The sequence below is a fragment of the Triturus cristatus genome, chromosome 12 (genome assembly GCF_964204655.1).
Source record: "Triturus cristatus chromosome 12, aTriCri1.1, whole genome shotgun sequence".
Lineage (NCBI taxonomy): Eukaryota > Metazoa > Chordata > Amphibia > Caudata > Salamandridae > Triturus > Triturus cristatus.
The window spans coordinates 582,068,992-582,093,207 of NC_140595.1; the positions used below are offsets into that span (position 1 = coordinate 582,068,992).

Consider the following 24,216-nt stretch of genomic DNA (forward strand, 5'->3'; position numbering starts at 1 on the left):
CGACCGAGGCAGCTCCAGAACCAGCAAGCATGGGCCGAGTAGTGCGAGACACCATCCCGCATCACCCAAGCTGGACCCCGTCTCAGATTGACGCTGGAAAGGTCCTAGCCAACAGGACCAGCTCCAATGACCATGCCAGCGCCGACCGACGAGCCCGAATGTCAGCCATTCAAGTGAGAGACAGAGTCTATATCAAGGACAGGTACCCTGGGAGCCTTTTCCGGCTTCCATTTGAACATAGGCCCTGGACAGTCATCCGCCGAACCGGCACCATGATAACAGCCAGAAGAGGAACCGAGGAAGTCACACGCAATATCTCTTTCTTCAAAAAGGTGCACGCCGGAACTCCGATCCTGCAATTGTCAGAAAACCTGGACGCCAGACTACATCATCCGCCAGTGGAGGAAGGCCCAGATGGTGATCAAGGGACGACCCCCACCGAAGATGCGAATCGATCTGACCAGGGCGCCCCTTCACTTCCGGGAACACCAGTCGGAGGTCTGCCAAGTTCCCCGGTGAGATCCCCTGGGAGCGAAGTCTCGCAGGGGATGACCCCATCATTGCCATCATCACAGGGAGAGCACTCCAGATATGGACTGAGAAGAAACCCGGCTCCATCCTCCCGGCTGGCCGACTTCATGGTGTGACGGACCTGGGACTGGAATTCTAGTGACTGGTAACAGATCTACATGATCACTGTTTGTTTCTTGTTTAATAAAGGTTAGAAGGAATGTAGTGTTCTCCAACGCGGGGTAGCGGTGCAGTCTACCCGCATCAGAGGTATTTCGCTAGCGCTGGCACGTGTCGTCACGCGCCATCTATAAATAAAGGGGCATGGCCCGCGGGAAGGCAGTCGGGACCACGCTGAGAGTCCAACAAGTGTCCCATGTGTTTATTGCGGCCGCAGCTCTGATTACAGGTGCGCGAGCGGCCTCTTATCCATTTCACTCACTGCCCCTACAACCCTCCCTCGTCCACTGCCGTGCCTCCCGCTGTGGAGAGTGCCCTGCGCGAAGAAACAACTCACAAGGCTACCTGCTGTGGGGATAATTCGCCCTGAGCTCCGGCCCGCTGGACTCTAAGATGGCGGCACTCGTCTCACGGACTCCGCCGCTCTAGCCTCGCTCTCTTGCTCCGACTTCTCCAACCTGTTGTCGGGAGCCCTCCAGTGCGGTGCACTTTTGGGCTGAGCGGTGCCGGCCCTGGTCGCGAGCGGGACTGGGGTGTTTGGCACCCTGATTGTGGAGGCGGCACTCCCTTCCCCTGCCCGACCGCGTCTCCGCCTTCCTTGTCCCAGCCTGCGGGCAGCTGTGAAGGACTACGCTTTCTATGGAGGGATGATCGGCCGCTATATCGAGCGGTGAGGGCCCCGAGATCAGCCATCTATCCTCCGGCTCTGGGCCTGAGCTTGCCTCCGGTCGAGCCCCCCGCTTACCATCCTGAAGGGAAGGCGCTGTCCGGCATTTTCCGGAGGCTGGACTGGAGTCGGCCGCACTTGAGCCCCGGGGTGCGGGACCGGCCTGAGCTGTCCGACGTTCCTGAGGCCTGGGGTTGCTGGGTCTCTTCCTGGCTGCGGGCGAGATCGCTGGGCCTGTGCTCCTGATTCCCACCCTCGCTGCAACAGTCCCGGGATCTCTCCTTCTTTGGCGGCGACAGCGGCCTGCGCAGCAATCGGCCAGTCTCCTGCTTCACGTCATGCGGTGGAGCCCCGCAGAGTGGAAGGGGGTGAGTGCACTTCATCAGTGGAGGGGGCGCGTGGGGGGTTTTCCTGGTCTGGGCCCACCCTCCCCCCTGGCCCATCACGGCCCGCTGTGTCAACGCACCACACAGTTGCTCCCTCCTGGCCCTTCGCTTTTCTGAGTGACTCATTGGACTGGCAATCAAACACTTGGCCCTCTGCTGCCTGGGGCCTCACAAGACTCGGCTTTGCAGACTACACTAGGGCGACGCACTAGGTGAGGTGACCTACTTACTGGGAGGTGGAACCGGCCACATAGATCGAATGGTGTGGGGCCCAGGGCGTGGGCCCCCTCCACGGCTCCTATCGATTGGAGAGGGTACTCAGTGGCATTAGTCAGGCGGCGTAGGGGTCCTGGAGGTGGCCCCTTTCATTGCTAATTACCCCTGCAGTGCCCCCGACATCATGGTGGGCCTCCGTCAGTGGCTGGCTCTGTTGCCCCTGCCCCAATAGCGCTCTCACCATCGTACGCGGGGCACTATCGGCCGCACCCACCGAGCGGCGTGGAGTCAACACCGGGCCCCCCCTGCTGGCTCATCGCCCCATCGCTCCTCCTGGAGGGCCCGGACCGGGCCCTGATGGCCCCACTCGCCTGTACCCGTGCCTCCAGACCTGTGCTACGACTTTGCCTCGACGGGGACCCGCGGAGGAAGGGGGAACCAGCTGCATTCATCGAGTGGCGAGGGGCCCAAGATCCGACCCCCCCTCCACCATCCCCCACACCTCCCTTTGGCCTGGAGGCGCTCTCTCTGGGCTGGGTGAGCCTTTGCCCTCTTTCGATCGGCCGCCATTTCGGGCGGTGAGAGGCGGGGTGTCCGGACCTGCTTTAACCGCTGCCTGGCGTTGGTGGGCTTGCGCAGGGGTGGGTCTGGTGCCCAGGCCTGAGTATCGACGGCTTGGGTGCTGGGCCTCCCCCGCAGGGGGCCGTCTAGCCTGGGAATCTATACCCCCCTGGCCGGCTGGACTACCGGGATTCCACATTTACAACCAAGATGGGTAGAGATCGCGCCCTGAAAACACCCGCTCCACAGACCCAAACTAAAATGGATCAGTACACCACCGCCGAGCAGAACCCATCAGAGGGGGCCACCGGCGGTTCCCCTCTCCGGGGTGTGACCTTTCGACCATCCTGCAAGCTATCAGCATCTCCCAGGCCTCGGTAGAGAGCAGGATCGGCGAGGTCCGGTTGGACATGGCCCTTATCCCCCAGGATCTTCGCAACGCCACAGCGAGAATTTTGGAGGCAGAGTCGCGTCTCTCCATGGCCAAGGACGAACTGGGCCAGCTGAAAACCCAAGTAGCCCGCCTGCAGAATCAAACCTCGGAACTACACCGTCGAGCGGAGGATGCAGAAAAACGCTCATGGCAAAACAACCTATGCCTAATCGGTTTTCCCGAGGGGATCGAACAGGGACGAGCGGACGCCTTTGTCGAGACTTGGGTGAAGTCATGGATGCCCAAAGACGCTCTCTCTGTGTTGTTTGCAGTCGAGCAAGCTCATCGTTCCCTGGCGCATAAACCTCCTCCACGTGCCCCATCCCGTCCCATCATCATTCGGATTATGAACTTCGGGGACAGAGATGCTATCCTTCAAGAGGCCCGGGCCCAGGGTCCCCTGAAGTACCTGAATAATACTATCATGATCTTCCCAGACTACACAAGAGAGGTACAGGCCCAGCGTCGCACGTATGCAGATGTCAAACAAAACTCCGCACTCTGGGACTGCGCTATGGTCTCCTTTTCCCAGTCTGTCTAAGGGTTGTCTTTCAAGGCAAGACAATATTTTTTGACACCCCACAGGGTGCATGGACCTGGCTCACTGAGGAGCGACCTCTGCGGATCCGATTCGCTTCCCCTCCTAACCTATCTGCACCTCCACAAACAAGCTCATCTCCTCCCAAGCCACAGCGGAGGCGCAACCAATCCGGCAAGAGGGGGGGATCGACGAGGGGGGTCAGCGCGATCGCCGGTTCTCGAGTCCCAGTTATTGATCTCTTCTGAGGCTCCTCCAGCTCTCAACAACGACAGCAGAGCCAGTTCTCTGAGCGACCTGAACTGTGGCCAGGTCCCATCTGGGGCATTGCGCCCCGCCTTATCAGACTCCGACCTGTCTAGAAGCCCCACGCTCCAGAGATCTGGTGAGGTAGCAGGAATCTGATTGTAGAGGCTCACGAGGCCGGAACTGAGGCATAACTCTTGTGACATTTAAGTCAATAAGCAGCTGATGACACTGTGACATCCGTCAATATGGAGGGGTCCATCATTGCCACGAACTGCCCTGCTAAACGTTTTAGCTTAGCTATTTGTTATTGTTAATTCTACGGCAGGACCGCAGGCGAGGCTTGTGCTCTGCTTTCTTTATTTTCCAACACCAGCAGATTTAACATTCACATAAAAAAACTATTTCGCATGAACACCAGGGAAAGGGCAGTCCAAGAGGTCAACCAATCAGCATCCACGCATGTCCTTAGGGTCCGGGGATTGCTGGGATATCTCCTCTTTCTTTTCCTGCTTACCAGCAGATAAGTAGCTTCCATTAGCCTCTATGGTTATTTCGCTATTCCTTGAGTTTTGTATTCATTGTATGCACTAATGTTGATCTGTATGCACTCAGTTGTAGCGTGAGCGCTGCGCTTCCTTTTCAGGTGTGTTTACTGATCTGTGACCGGGGGAGCGTTCTTATCGCCCCTTTCGCGGTTCTCTGGCGGGCTTGCGGAGTTTTCAGGCAGCCGCCGGATGGTGCTAGTGCAGGATGTCTCTTTGAACTCGTTCGCTCGGCGGGAACGCTTTCCTGTCAGGAAGTTCCTGTCATTGCGTCCCTGCCGAGCGAGAAGCCCGCCAGTCTGGAGCATTGACACCCGATCACAGGTCTGTTTGATCTGCAGCCTGACGCCTGTCCGAGGGTCGGAAGAATCCCAGTGAGCCGTTTCTTTTATCAGAGGCTGTCATTACCGTCAGGGGCCAGCCCAGGCTTTCAGTTACTGCCTGTAACTTCTGGCAGGGCGAATAACCTCTTTATTCAGTGGGTGTAGGCCCCAGGGTTGTTTACCCAGAATTCCTTGCTTGCAAGCCCAAACTCTTACAGGGTTACTCCTGCCAAAAGTGTAAGAGCCTTAGGTTCGCCAAAAACATTGGACTGTTCAGTCTGTTTTGATCTTGCCTCCGGTATTATGGAAGGGGAATTTTTTGAGGAAGAGACCTTTCAGGTTCTCTCGGTGGACGATGATTTTTGCGACGCTTCCATCCACCACGCCGTCGCTGCAGCCATGGGTCCTTTTGAGAGGCGCATTATGAAGGTTGCTTGCTCCTATGCATCGGGGGAACGTCAACCACCCCTCAAATGTAAAGCGGAGGCGGCTGTGGATAGGGGGGGGGGCCTTTGAGCGCCTTAAAGCATCCTTCTTGGCACGTACCCCTGTACCCCAGGTAGACCCCTTAGATGAGGGAACCCCTTTCTAACCGGAAGGCGACGATGAGTCTCCTGCGGAATCCCTTGACAAGCCCGGCCCTTCCAGACCTTGGCGCCCAACACAGAGTGTGCCAGAGGGTCCTGCAGACATGTTAGTCCCAGTGAACTTGGTCCACCCCCGTACATCTATGTGGACACCGAGCGAGAAGGTGATGCAATTCGTCGCCAGCAGGATGAGGAACCCCTAGAGAAGGAAGTTAGGGCCTGCTTGAGGGGGGAGTGCCCTCGGCCTGCCCTTCCGGGCAAGGTAGCTGTCACCCCCGAGATTGATGCAAGAATGGTGTAGGAGAGTAGGATCTGCTTCACATGGGTACCCCCACTTTTTGCTGGTGTTTCACAGTTTTTCGACCTTAGTCTGGCTGTGGCCCTGCTAATCAAGACCCCAGCCTAGATGCTTCCTCTCTAAAATGGTTTCCATGTACATTAGGTACATCCCTAATTGGATTCTGGAGTGCCTTATAATCCCCTAGTATATGGTATACTATGTACCCAGGGCATAGGTACCTCAGAGGCCTACCAGGGGCTGCAGCATGTATTATGCCACCCCTGGGAAGCACTCCAAAATGACACGACAGGTCTGCTACTGCAGCCTGGGTAAGGTGGGGCATGCACCCCTTACTGTGATATAGGCTACCAATATCACTACCATTGCACATACATATAAAACCTATAAGTCACTCCTATGGCAGGCCTTAACAATCCTGAAGGCAGAGTGCTTGGTTTTTATGTGAGAGGGCGCCCCTGCATGAGCAGAGCCCCTCTGCAGCGTTCGGAGTACCTCCTCTGATGCTGTTTGTGGTGCAGCCTAACCATATACTCTTAAGTGCATTATAACCTTGCGGTAAGTGCTAACTTTGGACTGGCTGCACGGAAACATGTCATGTTTGGTGTCAAACACTATGGAATACTACCCCCCCCCCCCCGCCAGTTCTGGCAGCGGGGGTAGCATTCCACCCTTCTAGAGGGAGAGACATGCACACACTGGTCTAACCGGTAAAGACTTTCTAGAGCCCTGGCATCACAAAATGGATGCCACTGCCACAGACACGGGTCTGGCCTCCTGCTGCTGACCGAAAATCCGGCAGGGGAGGCCTGGACAATAGGTTTCCTGTCACAGGGAGGTGTAACCACCTCCCCAGACAGGCAGATGAGTATTGGGGCTGGGCGGGAGCATTCTCTGGTGCTTTGAACTCCTGCACTGTGGGCACACTTGATGTCCCTGTGCATAGTCCAGTTCAAACTGGTTGCAGGGGCTACCTGCCCATGCTCTGGCGCGAAACTGGACAAAGGAAATGGGTGTAACCACCCCTCTTTCCAAACCCTCCCATAGGTGGGTCCCCAGAGTATGTCCAATCCCGGAGACTTTAGATTACCCTGGACGAAACTCTGCAACATATATCCTGGACCTTCGACTTTCTATTTCGACTAGAAAACTGAAGAAATCTCCCTTGGGGTCAAGGAGTGACTCCCCTGCTTGGCAGGCACCAAAGAAGCAACTGTCCGATCTGCAACTCTGAAGCTCCCGCCGGACGCCAAAGTCTTTGCATCACCAGAGGTGAATTTCCAGACTTCCCTGAGGCTACCCTGAGTCCACAGCAAAGCTGAGGCCCGTGGCTATCGTGGGTGACGTGGAACCGTGACCCCTGGATACCGTGAACTTTTGCAGGTACATCGTCTTCCTCGAAGTTGTGCTTTGGGCTCCGAGTAGCCCCAGCCTTGAGCCCAGGACTGCACCGAAGATCTCTGGTCTCCACTCCACGAGTGACCCGTGGGCCAGTTTCCAGTGTGACTGCTCGAGGCTCCTTCGCGATCGCTAGCCCGTTGGCTAGTGGGTCCCCATGAAGGCAACTCCTTTTCTGCTTGGGCTTTCCTGGTTGCTCCAGACGTGCCCTAACTTACCCTCGCTGGGTGAGTCCCCCAGACCTTGCTGGTCTGCCCCGACGTCTTTCTTCTATTTCCACTTGACTTGCCGTTGCCAAGGCTTGTTGGGTTCATTCTGGACGCCGACACCGCAGCACTCGACAGACTTCGTGGGACATCTCGAATCCAGCTCCTGGTCATCGTCGACGCCTCCTGGACCTCGTCGCTGAAGAGTCAAGACACCCGTCAACTCACCTGAAGCACCCGACATCTGTGGGCATTGGACTATCGTGCCCCTGGTCACTGGTAAGTGACCCAGACTCTCTCCCCTCTGCTTTCAGGTTCCTTCCATCCTCGATCCAGGCTTGGATCTCTTCGGACACTTCTCCTCTTCACGGCAGTAACACTTCTTTGCCAGCTTTAATTGAAAACGACGCCGCGACCGGACACCAAAAGACACCTATGCACCCGGCTTCCCTGGGTGAGGTAACACGAGTACTCCGGTGCTCTCCTGGGTCTTGGCCCTAGACACCTCTAAGTCCAAAAGGGTTAGCTTGTAGTCATCCACTAAGTGTCCCTAACTTGTAATTTTCCAACCGCGACTTTCCCCATAGAAGTTAACGGCGATTCGCGCCTGTGTTCTAACACTGCACGCCTCCCCGTGGGTCCCTTACGTCACTACCTTGGGTGGTTCCTCCGGGCCCAAGCACTTCTAAAGGCTCTAGGCCTTGTGTCTAGTTCAGTCGTGGTTCTTATACCACTTTATTGGTATATGGTTTGGGACGCCCCTAGGGTCCAAACGTGTATTTGTGCTTTTACTGTTGAATACTGACTTGTAACTTAAGTACTTCAAACTCCAGCCTCATGAAGAGACTAGAGGGGTGTGTTTTATCTTAAATACATATATTTTGAATATATACCTGGTGGGGTTGTCCTTTCATTTGGTCATTCAAGAGATTATGGACCGGTAAAACAAGCTGCTTTACGTTCCTTCAAGAGTCTACCGCTAGGATAGCTTTCAATAAAGGTGGTCTTTAACCTATCACCATAAGGGGTTGTTTGGACTGGTACAAGGTGCCCACTTTAATTAGTGGACAGCATATACCAGGCCAACTTCTCACAAATGGCCACTTTCCTGCAAAAATATATTCGGGACCCCAAGAAAGGGATTGATAGGCCCTGGAAAGCTTGCCAGGACAAGCTCCTGGATGCCTGCGGTCCTCTTACTAAGATTTTAGATTTTGCAGAGGAGGCTAAAGCCTCTGGTACCACGCTTTCCCCGGGGTCGGTCTCAGGCTGGGCTCAGCGAGCTATCGTCTTCCTGGGGAATACGAACTGCGCCCTAGCGGCAGAGGGACGACGCTCCTTATTACTTAAAGTGGACCCAAAATTGGGGGACCTGGCCTCCTCGGAGGTGGGTGCAGTGTCGGATGGGGGACTTTTCGGCGAGCCTTTTGTGAGGGAGCTCACGAAGTTTGTTTCCGCCTTCACCACACTTGATAAGGCTCAGGCGTTCATTAAAAGAGTGTTTCGCCTAAAGCTTTTTGTCGGGGTCGGTCGTGGCCGGGGGCGCTCGACCGGCCGCTTCTACACTCAAGCCCCCAACAAAGGCTTCAAGAAGGCGGGTGGACCAACCCAAGCAAGAATTCTTCCAGTCTCGCAGAAACGGAAGAGGCAGAGGCGCCAGAGGAGGAGGCAGAGGCCAGTTCCAAAATCAATCAGATGAGTCTCTCCCCTTACCCCCATTTACCGGTGGGAGGCAGGTTGGCTTTCTTCGCTCGCATTTGGGAGACCATTACTTCGGATTCCTGGGTACTTCAGACCATAAAAGGGTTGCCCATAGAGTTCTACGGAACCCCGCGGCAGGAATCCCGGCCACGGCCTCTGGTGGACGAAGAGGTTCACGATCTCCTCCACAAAGGGGCGATCGTGTGCTCCTCCCTCCACCCAAGCGGTTTCTTAAGCAACATCTTTTTAGCGGACAAGACAGATGGGGGTCAACGCCCGGTTATCAATCTGAAAGAGTTTAACAGCTGGTTGGTTTACCGCCATTTCAAAATGGAGGGAATCCACCTGCTGCGCGACCTCCTGCGCTCAAACGACTGGATGATGTGCCTCGATTTGAAGAACGCCTACCTTTCCGTCCCGATTTTTCCCCCGCATCGCAGGTTCCTTCAATTCCTGTGGAAAGAGCGGGTTTACGAGTTCATAACGCTGCCTTTCGGTATCTCCTCGGCTCCTTGGTGCTTCACCAAGGTGCTCAAGCCCGTGGTGGAGTACCTCAGAGGAAGAGGCTTCCGCCTCCTGATTTATCTCGACGACATCCTCCTATTGGCTCAGTCTTCCACCTTGCTCGCAGTGCAACTTCAGAAGACAGTGCATCTCTTACAGGACCTAGGATTTGTAATCAACGAGAAAAAATCCCTCTTGATTCCAGCCCAACAAACAACGTTTCTGGGGTTTGTCATAGACTCTGTCGAGAAGACCTTGAGTCTCCCCTCCATTAAAGTTTCCAAGATCCGGAGAGAGCTCAGGTGCACCCTGGCACGGCCCACCACCTCTCTTCGACAAGTCGCCAGGGTGGTGGGTCTTCTTTCCTCCTCCATTCAGGCCATCTTCCCGGGGCCCCTGCATTACAGGGCCCTTCAGCGGCTGAAAGCCACTCATCTCAGGAAGGGTTTACAGTACTCGGAGTCTGTTCCCCTCACAGACTAGGTGAGGTTGGAAATGCAGTGGTGGCTGGACCACATGGAGGCCTGGAATGGGAGGGCCATTTTTGGTTCGGCTCCGGACATCGTCATCGAGTCGGACGCCAGCAGATCAGGCTGGGGGGCGCATTGCGGGGACTCCTTTACCAGAGGAAAATGGTCCGCAGACGAACAGCGCCTTCATATCAATTGCTTAGAACTTCTGGCCCGGTCCTTTGCCATCAAGTGTTGGACGAAGGACAAGATCAGCTGTCATATCCTTCTCAAGATGGACAATGTGTCAGGTGTCCCCTACATAAACCATCTGGGAGGCACGAAGTCCAAGGTCTTAGCGGACATGGCCAAGGAATTTTGGTCCTTTTGCCTGAACAACAGCGTCTCTGTGATGGCGGAGTATCTTCCGGGTGCGGCCAATGTTGTAGCGGACTGGTGCTCCCGGGAGTGGTCGGATGTCAGTCTCTGGCAATTGAACCCCAGTGTTTTGCGGAGGCTCCACGCCCTTTGGGGCCCCTTCTCAGTGGACCTCTTTGCTTCTCGCCTGGACCATCAGCTTCCCCGGTTCTTCAGTTGGCAACCGGATCCCCTGGCGGCAGCAACGGATGCCTTCCTTCAGGACTGGTCCCGGGAGACGGGGTACGCCTTTCCACCGTTTGAGATGGTCATGCGCCTCTCAGCACAGGTTCGCTGACAACGGGAGAGGGTAGTACTAGTCACGCCTTATTGGAGGCCGCAAGTATGGTTTCCAGTTCTTCTGGAACTTTCTTGGGATTCTCCAATCCTTCTACCCCCCCGATCATATGATTCTTCGGGATCCCCAAGGAGAGCCTCATCCGTTAGTCCTGCAGAATCGGATGCCCCTCATGGTCTGGCAGATTTCCGGCAATGTTGAAGACTCCGTGGCTTATAGGAAGACGCTCAGACTATCTTAGCAGCAGCATGGGCAGACGGCACCAATAAACGATGCCGTTCGGCTTGGTCCAGATGGGTGGGTTGGTGTGTTAGCCGGGGTCAGGATCCCGTGGGGTGCGAAGTAGTCCATGTCTTGAATTTCCTGGCTTCCCTGGCCACAGAAGGTTTGGCTTACCGCACCATAAATTCTTACAGATCAGCAATTGCAGCGGGCCATGACCCGGTGCAGGGCGCTGCAGTGGGGGAACATCCTTTTGTGTGTAAGTTTGAGGGGTATTCGCTTATCCCTGCCTCCCCTGCCTAGGTACTCACAGTTGTGGGATGTTAAAGTTTTACATCTCTTTCAGTCCTGGCCTTCGAATAGATACAGATCAGCAATTTCAGCGGGCCATGACCCGGTGCAGGGCGCTGCAGTGGGGGAACATCCTTTTGTGTGTAAGTTTGAGGGGTATTCGCTTATCCCTGCCTCCCCTGCCTAGGTACTCACAGTTGTGGGATGTTAAAGTTTTACATCTCCTTCAGTCCTGGCCTTCGAATAGATACCTGTCTCGCAAGCAACTCTCTGCAAAGTTGGCCATGCTCCTTTGTTTGGTCTCCTGCAGAACGGTTTCTGATGTGAGAGCTCTTGATCTCCTCGGTCGGATTTTTTCCCATCAAGGGGTCACCTTTCATGTTTCTCGACGCACTAAGTCGGGCTCTAGGACAATCTCTTACCGAGCTTTTGATAAGCAACCCAAGTTGTGTGTGGAGTGCTGCCTCAAGGCGTATGAGAGCATGACGGATGAACATCGTCCCCACGGCGTAAACCAACTGCTGATTTCTCTCAGGAAACCCTTCAAGGCTGTGTCTTCTCCCACCATTGCAAGATGGGTCAGATGGATCATGAGGGAAGCAGGCATTGACATCTCGCACTTCGGTGCTCATTCAGTGAGGGTAACTATGGCCTCCAAAGCCTTTACCCTCGGAGCGCATCTCGAGGATATTCTCAATGCCGCTGACTGGTCATCAGACTCGATGTTTAAAAGGTTCTACTTTAAACCGGTCATTTACATGGCTTTCCTGGTGGTGGACAAGCTTTGAACGAGCATAATCCTCGCCTCCGGTCCTGCCAAAAAAGGAAAATTTCCTAGTAGACACAAAGGAAAGTTTCAATTCTATTAAGGACTCGGAGGCGAGGATTATTCCCTCCCAGAGTTCCTGAGGATTCAGTCGCTCTTTCCCGCCCTAGCCTATGGACCAACAGCACCGTAAGGTACAAGTACTGGTCTCTCCTTTTTTGGTTTGAGAGTGTTACGGGTTTGGGTATAACTGTATTGGAAATTAATGGTTGATTATCCTTGTGCCTTTTTTTCTTATAACTTTGCTCCTCATCGGTATATTACCTTTGTGATGCCTGTGATGGTTAAGTTCGGATTAATTCCATACTCTCTTACTACTTTCAGGGCCAGACTCATCTAAGACAGACTAATGGAGTTCGTTGATGACTGGCCGGTTCACAGTCAAAGAAAGAGGAGATAGCACAGCAATCCCGGACCCCAAGGACATGCTTGGATGCTGGATTGGTTGACCTCTTGGACTGCCCTTTCCCTGGTGTTCCTGGGAAAGAGAGTTTTTTGTGAATGTTAAATCTGCTGGTGTTGGAAAATAAAGAAAGCAGAGCATAATCCTCGCCTCTGAGTCCTTAATAGAATTGAAACTTTCCTTTGTGTCTACTAGGACATTTTTCATTTACTTTCCTCAGGGCGACAGATGCTTCAGTTTCAGAGGTATAGGGTGGAGGGTCGTAGGGGGGGTTGGAGGGGGGGGCTGTTGTCCTCCGAATTATTTTTGTCCTGGCTCCGTATGCCTTTGTTTCATGTTTTTAACAACAGCCTACCAATTGTACACAACACTGCCATCGACAAACAACATGTCACCTTGCACATGCCACACCTTTCTATCCTGGCCAAGATGCACCGCCCCCCTTGGAACCCAGACCCCTCTGGTCCTCCCTGCCTCCACCTCACGTCCTACCCAGATGCCCACCAGTGGTAGATCCCTCCATGTCCTGTCATGGACCGTGAATGGTTTACTGGATTGTATCAAAGGTCCTTAAATACGCCCAATGCCACGCTCCCGATGTACTCCTCCTTCAAGAGACTCACCTCATGGGAACCCACTGCCCATTTTTAGCACGATACGGGTTTGATAGGGTGTGGCACTCCGGTTTCACGCGAGGTTCCCGGGGGGTGGCTATACTAATCCGGAAGGGCCTTCCCTTCACCCTTGCACTGGTGACGACTGACTCACAGGGCCGCTATGTGACCATTTCCAGTAGACTTGAGGGTCACGTCCTGAACCTAATCTCAACATACATCCCACCAACCACACACTCCCCTCCACTCTCCAACACCTTACAGGTGTAATCTCAGCCCTGCCCCAGGGTCAGACAGTAATTGGGGGCAGTTATGCAACCGTCACTTGACACAACTGGAGAATCTTCCTCGTCGCGCCTCTCTCACTCCAAGGGGCTTTTGGACTGGTCAGCTGCCCTTGGTCTGTGTGACATCTAGAGGATTTGGAACCCCCGGAGGAAACAATATACCCACACTTTGGCGGCTCACCACACTCACTGCCACATCGATTTACTCCTTCTTCCTGCCACCCACTGCCAACATATCTCTACCATCTCCATTCTCCCCGTGGAATCTCAGCCATTCAGCCATTTCGTTGCACCTGGGGGGGGCGCTGCTGATGCGACGCGAACGGTTTGGCGATTGAATGCTTGGTTTCTGCAAGACGCGGAGATTAAGGATGCGCTTGCAGTAGAGCATCAGCATTATTTTCTCATCAACCAAGGATCGGTCCCCTCCCCGGGCACTCTCTGGGAGGCCAGTAGGGCCACCTTGTGTGGTGTAGCCAGGGGTCTAGTACATAAGAAACGTGCGGCGCAGACTGCTCGCCTGACCCAGATTGAGGCGCAAGCCACGCAGCTGGAATTGACTGTCACAACTATGGCTGAAACACAACACGCCAGACAGCTTGCGGCAATCCGAGACGAGATCCACCAGATATGCCTGGACTCTGCTGAGATGCTGTGGCGCTCCTCCGTGGCCCGTGGATATGGATGGGGTGACAAAAATGGAAAGTTGCTCCACAACTTAGTCTCATACCCCAAGGCCAAAAGAATTATCCCTGAGATCCGAGACACAGCTGGAACCTGCCATTGTACCTCACAGGCCATTGCCCAGGCTTTCGCAAGCTACTATGCCCAACTGTATTCAGCTCACCCCCCTGGGGCCTCTCTGGTCGACTTGTTGGGGAAAGCGGCTGTCTGACTCCCATGCCTTGGCCAGGAAGAGTTAACGGATCTCGATCTCCCCTTTACCCCAGAGGAGATACACGGGCCATCTCCCTGTTGCACTCTGGGAAGACACCAGGCCCAGATGGCTTCCCGCAGGAGTACTATGCGGCCTATAGGGACTTGTTGGTATCCCATTTGATGACCCTCTTCCAACACATGCCCCACGAGGGCTCATTTTCCCCCAAGACTGACATGGCTACTATAGTGGTCACCCCGAAGACCCAGCCACCTTCTCTCTCCTGTGCGGACTACCATCCGATTTCTTTAATCAACACTGAAATAAAAAAAAATCCACAGCTCTGGCCCGGCGCCTTCGCCCCCTATTACACAAACTGGTCCATCCGGACCAATGTGGCTTCATGCCGGCCCGCGGCACTCGGCACTGCATACGGCGCCTCCACCTCGCCCTAGCCCATCGCCACAACCTCACACCATACCTAGCCCTCCTTCTTATAGATTTTGAAAAGGCCTTCGACACGGTCAACTGGAACTACCTAGAGGACGTCCTCGTGCTGATGGGTTTCGGCCCACATTTCCGACGCCTCATCCGGGTCCTGTATTCCCACCCCAAAGCTAAGGTCCTGACCAATAGTGTCCTCTCGGAGACATTTCCAATCCGAAGAGGCAGGCGTCAGGGATGCCCCTTCTCACCACTCCTATTCGCTTTGGCAATGGAGCCCCTGGCCTGCCTCATACGTAATGATTCCCTAATCCGAGGGTGGTCCTGGGATCCACATCAGGTGGGGAAAATCGCCCTATATGCATACAATGTCCTGCTTTTCTTGGCGGACCCAGAATGCTCTGGCCCACGTTGCTTGGAGGTGATCCGGGCCTTTGAGAACGTCTTGGGCCTACGGCTCAACCCAGCGAAGTCCACTCTGATCCCTCTCCATCTCTCCAGGGCTTGCTTTGATTGGCAGTCCAATATACCCATCAGGAGACAATCGTTTAAATACCTCGGGATCTGGGTGACTCTACTCCTGGAGTTGGAATGGGTGCTTAACATTGCACCCCTGGTCACGAAAGCCAAAGCCGACCTTAAGCACTGGCAAACCCTCCCACTTAACCCCCTTGGAAGAGGGGCACTTTTTAAAATGATGATGATCCTCCCTCTCTTCCTATACATCATTCAGAACACCACCTCTTATCTTCCGGGTATTTGATTCCGGGACTTTGACAGGGTCATTGCTAGGTTCCTGTGAGGGGGTGGGAGACCGCGAATTGCCTTGGCCCGCTGCCGGATTCCGCCCTTTGATGGAGGCATGGGAATGATAAATCTGCATCTTTACTACTTGGCTACCAGACTCCTTGTCGTCCATGATTGGTTTACTGGGGGGTGGGCTGACCCGGCCTATTGGACTGAGCTTAGAACCATGGACTTTCCGCGAATCCAAGCTTACTTGTACAGGGCCCCCATTCCACAGGCGATCCCACCTATCACCAGAGCGGTCCTGCTCGCCTGGCGCTCTGCCCTGCGATACACGCACTGGGACAAGCGACTCACTCAACATACTCCTCTGTGGCATGGCACGTGGCTGCGAGAAGTATCAACCCTTGCAGGTTTTCGGCAATGGGATCACATCGGGATTTCGCTCATTGGAGACATTTGGATAGGAGATCACGTCAGGGCCTTCCCCGACCTACAACAACGTCACTCCCTCCACATGTCCGAATTTTACAGGTATTTGCATCTCTGCCATGCTCTAACCGCACACATTCCACCAGGCACGTCAATCCCCGAGTTTAACCCATTGGAGGCTCATGTAATGATTTGTAATTTGGGCAGAGAATGGTTCCACTCGACGGAGCAGCTCTCGCTGAGCTCCGATCTTAACCCTGAACGGATGGCACATTGATTACTTCCTTTTCCAAGATAATTCTAACCATTGGGAGTAATTCTTGAGGCCAGGCCAACTAAGCTGGCTACATACAGATGTAATTGGAAGGGACATGATAGTGATTTGCCCTATCTAAGTGCCGCTTTCCGCTCTCTTATGGTTTGGAGCCTACGCGCCCACTATCTACATGATCATTTCCCACCCTGGGACAATTTATGGTGCCCTTCCTTCCCACTCACTTCAGTCCTGAGGAAGACCCCCCCGTAAGGAATTTAGAAACCTACAGTATTTTGGGTTCGAAACGTCGACATCTCTATTGCTCGCCAGCTCAATCAACAGCGATTCTTCACTGTGATAGCATTCTAAAAATGGTTACGCATTATATTGACATTGTTTCAATTCATGTGGCTTAAGGTTGAACCGTTCTTTGTTTCTTGTTGAGAATTAGGAGATTTGCACCTTACTTTTTCTATATACCCTTTTACCTTCACTTCAATCACCAAACCCCTCTTTAAACACCCCTTTCCTTTCCATTTGGGGTACTTATTTATACGAATGTCTTGATCCTATCGTATGTTCATTGTGATTAAATAACATTGAACTGTCTAAATTTAAGATGTGTTTGTCTTATATGTTTCTTTATTTCTTTATGTTGTGTTTATGGTGAATAATTCTGTAATTGCCTTTTCAAAAGCAGGCTGGGTGCCACCTGCACTGTGAAAGATGGACCAGCTGCTTCAAACAGCCTGTTTGCCTTTAATTATCGTGCTTCTCCCAGGACAGGTACAACTTTATGGCTGACCTGGGGGAAGCTCATTGTAAATAATAGGGCAAGCTATCCCGGTTTGTGCCTGATGTACCTAGTTTTAGTTTTTTTAAACCATATTATTATTTGCATCAAACATAGCTGATTACAATCACTTATATTTTGCAGTTCATACAATATATAGGGCAGTGCCACAGAGGTAACAACGTACATATACTTTCGCTTCTTCCCCTCACCCATGAGATCCGCCTTTACTGTACATAAAATGCTCCCCTAAAGAGCGTCATCTGTGTTTGTCAGTCACTCAGTTCTGGATCGGATTCTGCAGGCGGAGGGGCGCATATGTTCCCCCAAAATGTGTTCCATTCCCCCCTCACTCTCGTTCATTTTCGGGGACACCCTCTATGAAGAAATACTGCATTCTCCGCTACCATAGCACTGTCTAAGTCACGACACCACTGCTGGTGAGATGGGATCGTTTGTACCCCCCAGTGTTGAGCAATGTTCCGTTTGGCCAGTGCTGATGTATCTAGTTAAATGTGCACCACAGTAGAAACAGGGACAGTGCGCCCTATTTACTACACAGCCCCAGGCGAGTAATCGGCTCATCCAGAGACTAGGAGGGAGATGAACCCAGCCTCCAAGCCTTTACGTTCACTTCACTTTTGCTGACCATTCAAATAGGCAATTAGGAGTGATTTTGCAGGGTTACAGGCTGCACGATAGGTATTATGTCTGCATGTGCCCTTTCTCTTGTTATTGCGGTCAGCCTCATGCCTTCATTGCCGTCTCCAGTCTGCCCACTTAGGGCTCAATGCCTGTCTGCCCATGGCTCCTTCCCCACGTCCCAGGCTCCTCCATGCAGGGAGTCTGCGTCATCACAGGCCAGGCGGCAGAAAGCTGCATTTAGCAGCTCCTATGCCCTAAGGATGCCAAGCACCACATGAATGGTAGATCCTGGGTTTTAGCTCTCTTCTCCCGTCACCTGCGGCTCCCTCTTCAAGCCATCCACTCGAGTCTGCAGCTTCAGGGCCTCGAGGTGGAAGTGATACCATGTAACTCGTAAGTCCTAGTATTTAAGCTCCATCCTACTATCACTTGCAGCTCCCTCCTCCTGCTGGTGCTGCCAACTTCAGCGAAGTGACCCTATCAGTAACGGAAGTCGGAAGCTTGAGATGGGAACACAACTGCCTCCTGCCACATAATCCGGAAGCGGGCTATAACAGCGAGAATGAATGTCTGGGTGCATAAATATGTGTGTATGTGTGAATGAATGTGAACGTGTGAATTAGCATGTTCTTGGTGGCATTTCTGCGTGGGGGAGATTGGTAGCTGGGAGATGGGACAACATTTTGGCGCTCCCCGACTTAGTTTAGCCAGACTTTGACTCTGTGGACATTTTCACACTCCCTGGAACAATGATGACCCAGCCACGATACAATAAGAATATTCTTTGAATGTTTCTGCATAGCCCTAGCACAATAGTTATTCAATAGTGATTCAATTGTGACACAGTGGGCATTCTTGGCAACATTTTGGCTGCAGATCACAATGATAGGGGATAGGCAATATTTTTGCGCTCTCTGATACAATGGTGGCTCAACCTTGACACAGTAGACATTCTTGGCACCGTTTTAGCCTCCTCTGACACAATAGTAGTCCAACTTTGTCGCCATGGGCATTCTTGACATCATTCTGGCTACCCCAGGCACAATGGTAGTTCAACTGTGAAATTGGATTCTTGCCAATATTCTAGTTACTCCTTCCACAATTATAGAACTTTTTTTGACATAATGGACAACAATGTTATTACCCCAAGCATAATAGTGGCACATCATTGACTAATCGTGATTCTGATTTTTATTTTGCTTACTCTTGCATAGTAATGACAATTCCTTTCCATAATGGACATTCTTGGCAACAATCTAGCTGTTCTGGCACAATGGTGGTGAACATTTCAGTTGGTAAATTGTCACCCCAGATATTTACCATTGTTGTTAAATAGGCAAAAAAGGCAGACATTGTCCAAGAATCACCGTAGTATGTGTGAGTGTGCGTTGAAAATGATAAGCTGTTATTTGGTGATGCAACATATATTTAGTATTAAAAAAAGGTATTGGTTCAAGTACAAAAAACAAAAAGAATTGTGGAAGAGAGAGGGAAGGTTTACAGGAATTACCTAATTTTGCAAAAGGAAACTCTTTAAGTGCTGATCTTTGAGGGATAATTCTTGAACAGCTTACTGTTCAATTAGTCCGCTTGTTTCCCAAATGCACTTACTGCAATGGCTGTTTCATGATCTGTGTGTGGGCATTTTAGCATCCATGTTGGAACAGTTTGGAATGATAGCCCAACTGCATGAGCATGTGCGATAGCTGAAAAGTGTCCACTTTATGAGCCTGTAAGTAATTGTAAATTTTAATTCCACTAGTAGACCTGTAAAGTAGGCTGTCAACAGGACAGGAGGGAAAGGAATTCGCGTTTGATTTACCAAAAGATTATAAGGAATAATCCTGCATTTCAAGAGAGGAATTCGCCACTGCACGGATTGTCTTCAGCTGCCACTAGCTACAGTAGCAAAGAGCTTGAGAACCGCTGTTTCAAAAATGGAGTGGTTCCTAAACAGGAACCACCCACTACAAGAAAAACATCTTTATTCAACAGCGTTTAACAATCGTTTTGGCACAAACAGAAAAAAGAAATAACTCTGGATAACCTACTACCTAAAACCAGATTGTGTTTTACCTGACTGGAATATATATATAGGTCTTTAGGGATTGGATCTGCTTGGCAGGTCATTCAATTATTCTTGGATTATTTCATTGCTATCCCTTCAGAGTAAAAGGATTAGGATTTGAAATCAATTTACGAAATAATTGTGGCACAAAAATAACCATTTGGTCATTTGCACAACTGAGATGCAAAGGGTGTAGCCTCATGAAACCTTGCTAAAAAGCACGATTTGCTCACTGCACTCAGTTTTTCATATATGAGGCATGTTTTTGCGTCCCACCACCTTGCAATTTCCTACACAGCTACTGAATTATACCCATGTTGACTCAGGACACCAAACTATTAAATGGTAGAATCACAGTGCTAGAATCTAAATGGTATAAAACCTGGCTCAGTTTTGATGAAGCAGACTTAATATCCATTTCGAAGCATACCTCCAATCCATTCATTCCAATAAACATACCTTTTAGGCAGTCAAAATAAAAGAACGCTCTCAAAAACCAAGGAGCTTTCCACAAATGTGCTTAAGATCTGTAAGCCAAAATCTCCTGCTAATTTTCCCCCCAAAATTCAAAGATTAGGAAGTCATTGGGATCTAGTATTCGATTTCTAGCTGGGGAATTTAGGCAGCTGACTTGCTCTGTCTATCTCCGCCTACTCCACCTCACACAACCAACCCACACTGCCGATTGACATATCCACTTCCTCGTCTTATGACCTCTTCCACGTATACAACAGCACTTTGATGGGTATTTGTTAGGCTCTGTCCAGTACATGTCCCTTCTATGGCATTCCCCCACCTCTGTTCTTTGCCTCCCCTTCTTTGCCCACTTCAAGCTGTCTGTTTTTAATTTCATTGTCACCACCGTCTTATGGATGTAGGTGGGCAGTTATATTGTATTAAAACAATACATAAATTTAAAACTAAAATGTCCCCTAAGGTAAAGAGGACCCTTATGATGGTAGGCTCTGAAAGCTAAGGTCAGAGCTTTGAACTGGAGTCTTTTATTGACTGGAAGCCAGTGGAGGTCACATAAGTGACCCAACACCAAAGACTGACGCAAGGTGTTCAAAATTAGCCGGACAGCAGCATTTTGAATACTCCGAAGGTGCTGAATCAAAAAGACCGGAAGGCCCAAATACAGACTATTAGAACAGTCCAGCCTGGAAAATAATAACGCATGGACAATCGTATTGCAATACTCTATTGAGATGCGGCATCCTTCTCGACCTCAGGGTGAATAAACAGGAATAGGATAAAGCCTTAACCTGGGGCTCAGAGATCAAGCCTGAATCAAATTTCACCCCAAGATTTCTAACCACGGAAAGGGCTGGGGGAGGCCCACAGCTCTGATGGCAATCAAAGACCGGGTACAGGGGGAGACTTTGTACTGAGGAAGACCACCTCAGTCTTATCTGAATTAAGTTCCAGGTAGCTTGTGTTCATACAGTCCACCACGGATTCAGACAGAGCTTAAAGGAGACAAGCAGCATGGTATGTTTTTCTGAAAAGCCAAAAGGAGTTGAGTATCATCCGCTTAGGATATAACTCTCACTCCCCAGGATTCAACTAACTTAGCCAGAGGCTCCAGATAAACATTGGAAAAGTGTTGGGCTGACAGCCGAGCCCTGTGGAACCCCATATACTAAGGGTTCAGCCTCAAAAGTAAAAGGGGGGAAGGTAAACAGCCTGAGATCGCCCACTAATGAAGGATTTGAGCCTGCATAGTGCTCGGTCTCATTTGTACAAGCAAACTTCTCCAGTTACTCGCAAGGCCAAACAGTTGCAAAGACCATAAGTGCATGTTATTCTCCACTTTGACTGTGAAAACTTACTCCGGAGTTAAAACTGCTTAGGAACATACCATGACGTAACCAAGCAATAAAACACTTGGCTCTAGTGTGACGCTCAGAACAAGACAGACAGAGGAGAGAAAAAAACAGACTTTTAGCTCAATCACTGCACAAAAAACATCGGTCTACGTGCCATTCTCTGGTGCTCCAAGTCGATCATCCTTCCCTATTACACACCTATGCAGCTTTTAACACAATGGTCTATGAATTGCTGCCAAAAAAATCCTTGGCTGCTTTGGTTTGACATGTTTTTCCCCAAAGATTTCGTTATGCTCAGTTTGGTGTTAAAACATTTCCCGATGGCCCAAATTCCAGTGTACGTAATTGATTCCAGTTGCCTCATATGTAAATACTGAGTCTATTGTAGTCAGATAGGTGGCACAAGTTAGACCGTGAGAAAGAGCAGGTGGAAGGAGTAACTATGTGAGAAGAGGAATAGAGACAGACAGCATACCAGGAGGTCAGATGGCCAGTAAGAGACAGTAACTGGGTGGGAGGAGGAAATTGGACATGTAAACCAGGGTAAATTGAATGGGAATCCGATCAGTGCAGTAACCGTACAAAAAGAGGGAGATGGGGAGCGGGCTGCAGACGGAAATAGCAAATGAAACCAGGAGGGAAATGGAAAGTGCTACACAGAAGGGGGTGGGAATGGGGGTAGAGCCCAATTAAAGACATTTGTTAGGCAAAAACGGGAAGGGGGAAGTAATGACCTGCTGATAGAGGAATAACAAACCGGCCGCCAAGGCGGCACCTTGTCATTGGGTGTATGTTTAAAAAATGGACTAGAATGTAGAAAGCAACAGTGATGGAGGGTGGTAAGGTATAGGAAGGGGAATTTGGAAGAATGCAGGCCCACTTGCCCCACAAGACTGTTGAGTGACAAACAGGAAAGAACATGAGATAAGGCTATGAAGGGCCAGAGAGGCTAGGATCCCAATTCGATTATATATGTCCCCACAAGCTTAACTTTTCCTGTAATGTTGCCCAAAGACAGTGCTGTGCACCCTTTTTTCGTATACAATCTTGCCTCCTGTATGAAAGTGTTCATAGGTTTGGTGCCCTCCTACAATCAATTGCAAAGGATATTGAGCTATTTGTTAAAATATCTTAAAATGTACTCAAAATGTAAAAGCTTTAAAATCTAGGTTGTGGCCTTCAATTCTTGGTTGACTTCCTGCTGGTTTTGGCTTAGTAAACAAATGGCCATCAATTATTGGTTGATCTCCTGCTGGCTCGAGGTTATTAAACCAAAAACACTAGTTCTATTCTCTGGATCTTAAAAAAAGCTTTTCAAGATATGTTCCTTGATTCTTCCAACTTAAATTCTTCTCCTACCTAATGCTCTCTCTAAAGATTAAGTTTAACACAATTTCACAAGAAAAAAAAGCTTTATCCATCAGACATCTGATTAACAAAAAAACATTGTTTGGCTGCCAGCCATAGAATGTAAGTAATGTAGAGTATGTCTAGATCACATTCCTTTCCATAGGGGTGCACCAGTTCATCCTGTGGCTTCCAGTAATCAAACACAGTAAGGCCACATTCCTCATTATCATTCACAAGAGTGTTTATGATATCTATTTCTCTACTTTGCTAGGAATTTTCTTTACACAGCACAGCTAGATCTTGAAAATCAACGATCAAAAATGTATCGACAATACATGCTTTTATGTGCACCATAAGAGAAGGGGAGCAATAAGAGTCTAGAGCTACAGAAACTCTAATCCTCTTGCTTCTGAGGCTCGATGACAAACTATCTAGATGGAGATGATAACTCAAATAGATCTTCAAGATCTTGGCTATCATCAACTTCCCTAGAGCCTTAACAGCAGGAGTGTGGCTCAATGGTTAGAGCGGCAGACCCTGAAGCAGAGTTCTGGCCAGGGACCAGGGTTCGATTCCCGCCTCGGCGGGGCTCGGGCTCAATTTCCTCAGACCTGTCTATTCTCGCCTCGGTGCCTATTCTAATCACAGGCCCCACGCTGCAACTCTGGGCAATAGCTTGCTTAGCCTCCACACCGGCCCCAACAGCGCTAAGGATGCGTGGCTTCACCCTGGGGGTGCCCAGGAGTGGACACTTCACAGGGAAAGCCAGGAGGGGTGACAGTGCGCTCTATAAGTACCTTTACATTTACATTTACAGCACCAACTGGGGAAGAGAAAAATGTGGCAGACCTCCATAAACACCTGTGTATTAATTGTCCTACTTCCATGCTCCCCATTGCATGTCAACCCACCACCATCCTCTGCATCTATCTCTGCTCCACGTCCTGCTGTGTTCCTCTGTCTATCTTTCTTTTTCCTTCCACCTTCAGCTTTGGGTGTCTCAGTATTTCTCTTCTCTCTGTGCACTGCTCTGTGTCCTTGGATCCTAGAGCACAGAGAAAGTGCAATGGCAATGCAGTTTGGAGTGGAGATACAAAGAGGCTTTAAAAATAGCTAATATTTTAATATACTTATTGAATTATGTTACAATGATCCCAAAGTCTAGCTTTCATTCATTGATTGCATACAGCAGTAGTCACATACTGCCTATCTGAAAGTGCTGCCAAAATCACAACAATCAGTGTCAAGGTAAGCATCCATTTAAAAGATAACTGTTTGGCACCAAAATGAGAAACAACCTACCACTGTAGAAACGAATCATGCAGCCAATGTCAGAATGTGTTGCTTCTTCCTGGATTCGCAGTGGGTCCTCAAAGCCAAGTTCAGCCAAGTACTCATGCACAATCTGCAGTGGTTTCTCCTCGGAATCCAGCCTCCTAAGAAAACAATCCACATAAGACATGATGGTTCATGAGAAGATTGCTTACTGTGAACATCCTGATCCACATTTGAGCTACATGTAGGCTATACTGCATGGATGTCTCTAAAAACCTATCTTACGCTCCCATACTCACTTCTCTCCCACATGCATCAGCACGTCACATCAGGTCTAAATTTATTTGCATTTCCAATTCCTTTTCTTGCCCTGGTTTTAAGTCTTTGCTGCGTG

At 50.6% G+C, this 24,216-nt stretch overlaps 1 protein-coding gene across 1 annotated transcript in view; it reads right to left on the reverse strand.

Annotated features, from left to right (window-relative positions):
- PHLPP2 (PH domain and leucine rich repeat protein phosphatase 2) overlaps positions 1-24,216 on the reverse strand; it is a 717,402-nt gene that overhangs the window by 606,522 nt on the left and 86,664 nt on the right. The window contains exon 3 of the mRNA XM_085638614.1: positions 23,850-23,983. Coding sequence (XP_085494740.1) covers positions 23,850-23,983 — 134 coding nt within the window. The remainder of the gene's footprint in view (positions 1-23,849; positions 23,984-24,216) is intronic.